This window comes from Amphimedon queenslandica, unplaced genomic scaffold (genome assembly GCF_000090795.2).
Source record: "Amphimedon queenslandica unplaced genomic scaffold, v1.1 AMPQUscaffold_8832_Cont19228, whole genome shotgun sequence".
NCBI classification, from domain to species: domain Eukaryota; kingdom Metazoa; phylum Porifera; class Demospongiae; order Haplosclerida; family Niphatidae; genus Amphimedon; species Amphimedon queenslandica.
This window is the reverse complement of record NW_003550895.1, coordinates 1-2,640: the sequence shown is the minus strand read 5'-3', so window position 1 is coordinate 2,640 and position 2,640 is coordinate 1. Positions and strand designations below refer to the sequence as shown.

The window sequence follows — 2,640 nt, the reverse complement described above, 5'->3', positions numbered from 1 at the left end:
CGATGAATCCGATCCCAGACATAATCCATGATATGAAACATAATATCATACCAATCAGTATAGCTTTGTATCTTCCAATCCACACATCAGCCAATAGCCCAAAGAAAGGAAAAGATAGATAAAGTAAAGACTCGGTATAGGTAAAAATTTCAATATAATCATTGAATTTCAGAGAGTACCAATCAGTTCCAAATTGAAAGTACAAAAGATGATCCCAAATAAGAACCAAGACAGCTGAAAAAGAAGTAATGAAGACCAACTTGAAACTCTTTGCCATAGTCAGATTCCTTCACAGCACAACATTTAATTAAAAGTAAACTGGAAGCAGGGGTGGATCACTGGATCTAAGGGTGGGCCAGGCTCACCAAAAAGTTTTTTGTAAAATCAACTTTTTCATGTGAATGACTATGTAAACTGTGAAGCATGACTATGCAAACAATTTGTAAACCACAAAGGAGCTCATTTTAAAAGCTGTAATTTTCTAAATTTTGACTTTGATGCAGGCTTTGTTGGCCACACCCAATAATTACCACACCCACATCATCAAGGCCCACCCAAGAATCCAATTCTAGATCCGCCACTGACTGAAACAATAAACTACATTTTGAAAGCGCGATAACAAACAACACACATACAAAGGATAACAGTGAAAGGACCATCAAACATGAAGTAACTCAAACACGTTGCTAGCAAAAGAATGCAATATTTGCAAGCTAATACATTGAGTATGTCACTAACTGTATCTGTATTGCGTTATTCCACTGAGAGTAGCCTCACTCCTCTTAATTGTGATCCTAAGATCAGTCAACCCAATATCATGTGCCGGTGGTACTACACAGAGACACTGGGTCTCGGTCAGGTAGACCCCGTCAGTCGCAAGAGTACCAAACTGACACTTTGTAATATCATTCAATTCAAAGATAGGTCCAGACACAAATAGTAGTTCTCCACCAAATATCGATCCAAACCTGCGACTAGGTATAACTGGATATGACCCTGTAATCAAGCAAATAAATTAATAAATAAAAAATAATAATAATACTGTACCTTGACAGGCTACACCAGCATCTTCATAGTGTCTGCAATATTCAGCATCCAATACATCTCTACTGCAGTTTAATAAATTACTCTCAGTACCAGTACACTTCAAACCAGATAAAAAGATTGGACCTGATCCTTGACCGTAGAAAGCACCATAACGTGGTCTAGCTCCTAAACAAAAAATGCATAATTATTCCAGCATAATATCAATGCATCAACATCATTTATGTGTGCATATACCTGAAGGATAGAGTCCTAGTTGAGCACACACAATATTAGCATCAATAGTGTCCCATCCTCTATCACAGACAGTGCCCCATACTCCATCAATACAGATCTCTATCCTTCCTTGTGTCAGGGTACGACCGCCAGTCAACCTAACCTCACCATGACTGCAATTAGAATAAACAGTATCGGCCCCTAGAAAATGAATAATAATTCCAGTTTAATATAATTGTTAATATACGCATAATAATAATTCCAGTTTAATACAATTGTAATTGTTACATATACACATTTAATATACTAAATTGTACTACCTTGGCAGATTACTCCATAGTCAGTGTCTCCAATGCATGCTTGGACATCTCCGGCTTCAGCAAATTCACATTCTTCCATTGAGCTGATGTTCTTGCTACTTGGACAGTAAATATTAGCTCTATATGATGGTATCAATGGGGCAGAAAACCTCTCCTTGATAACAACAACACCTAAGAAATATATATAAATAATAAAACATCATTATTTAAATTAGAATATTTTTCTTACCATGTGGTGAGTAGCCTAGTTGTCTACACACTACAGAGCCTGCTTCATGAGGAAATGAGCAAACTCTATGCCAAATCCTGTTCCTACACAAATCAACACGTCCCATGTTAGCGTATGGAGTACCAATGATACGAACTGATAGCTCGTCACAGAGTCCTACAACACAATGAGATTTACATGTAAAGAATTACAGGATAGACTCCTTTACTTTCACACTTGGCACCAGCAGCCTCTCTATTACAAGACAGTAGAAGTGAGTAGTAATTTCTGCTGCAGTTCAAGAGATTGCTCTCCTCTCCGTTACAAGCAAGACCAGCCAAAGAGAGAGGATAAGAGCCTTTACCATAAGCAGACCAATACACTGGCTTTGCACCTGTTTTAATACCCAATAAAATAGACAGTATGGTGAGTATTCAGTCACTATACCATATTTCTGATGTCCTAGTTGATGACAGATTACGTTAGCATCCATTGTGTCCCAGCCAGAATCACACACAGTCCCCCAAGTATTGTGAATGCAAACTTCAACTCTTCCTTCAAGAGGAGAGGGACCATCTACTAGCCTCACTTCACCATGACTGCAGTTAGCATATAAAGTATCTGCAGCTATGAATAATAATAAGAAAAAGAATCTATTATTAGTAGGGAAATATTCTTCATACTTTGGCATATGATACCAGCAGGCCATTGAGAGCTACACTGGGTATATGAGGTCCCTTTAGGACTGAGATGAAGTGGACATTGAAATATTGTATCTTCGTTTCCAGTACAGTTGACGTCATGAGCACTCATTGATAAATCATCATATACCAATACACCATATGCTGCCAT

The 2,640-nt window shown here is 37.9% G+C and overlaps 1 protein-coding gene across 1 annotated transcript; it reads right to left on the bottom strand.

The window, feature by feature from the left end:
* Positions 1 to 651: 651 nt before the first annotated feature.
* LOC105315685 (scavenger receptor cysteine-rich domain superfamily protein-like) lies at positions 652 to 2,633 on the bottom strand. Its single transcript, XM_011410411.2, has 8 exons — positions 2,472 to 2,633; positions 2,236 to 2,415; positions 2,018 to 2,182; positions 1,810 to 1,965; positions 1,581 to 1,751; positions 1,282 to 1,461; positions 1,048 to 1,212; positions 652 to 996 (listed from the first exon to the last, which is right to left on the bottom strand). The coding sequence occupies exons 1-8, from the start codon at positions 2,599 to 2,601 to the stop codon at positions 734 to 736; spliced, it is 1,410 nt and encodes a 469-aa protein (XP_011408713.1). The 5' UTR covers positions 2,602 to 2,633; the 3' UTR covers positions 652 to 733.
* Between the last annotated feature and the right edge of the window lie 7 nt (positions 2,634 to 2,640).

What these genes read in the sequence shown, in the direction of transcription:
- LOC105315685 (XM_011410411.2), bottom strand. Translation starts at nt 2,601, where the DNA reads ATGAGTGCTCATGACGTCAACTGTACTGGAAACGAAGATACAATATTT. An exon ending in TGCTGGTATCATATGCCAAA is followed by an intron (nt 2,416 to 2,471) that starts GTATGAAGAATA and finishes TATTATTCATAG; the next exon opens with CTGCAGATACTTTATATGCT. An exon ending in TGCTGGTGCCAAGTGTGAAA is followed by an intron (nt 1,966 to 2,017) that starts GTAAAGGAGTCT and finishes ATTGTGTTGTAG; the next exon opens with GACTCTGTGACGAGCTATCA.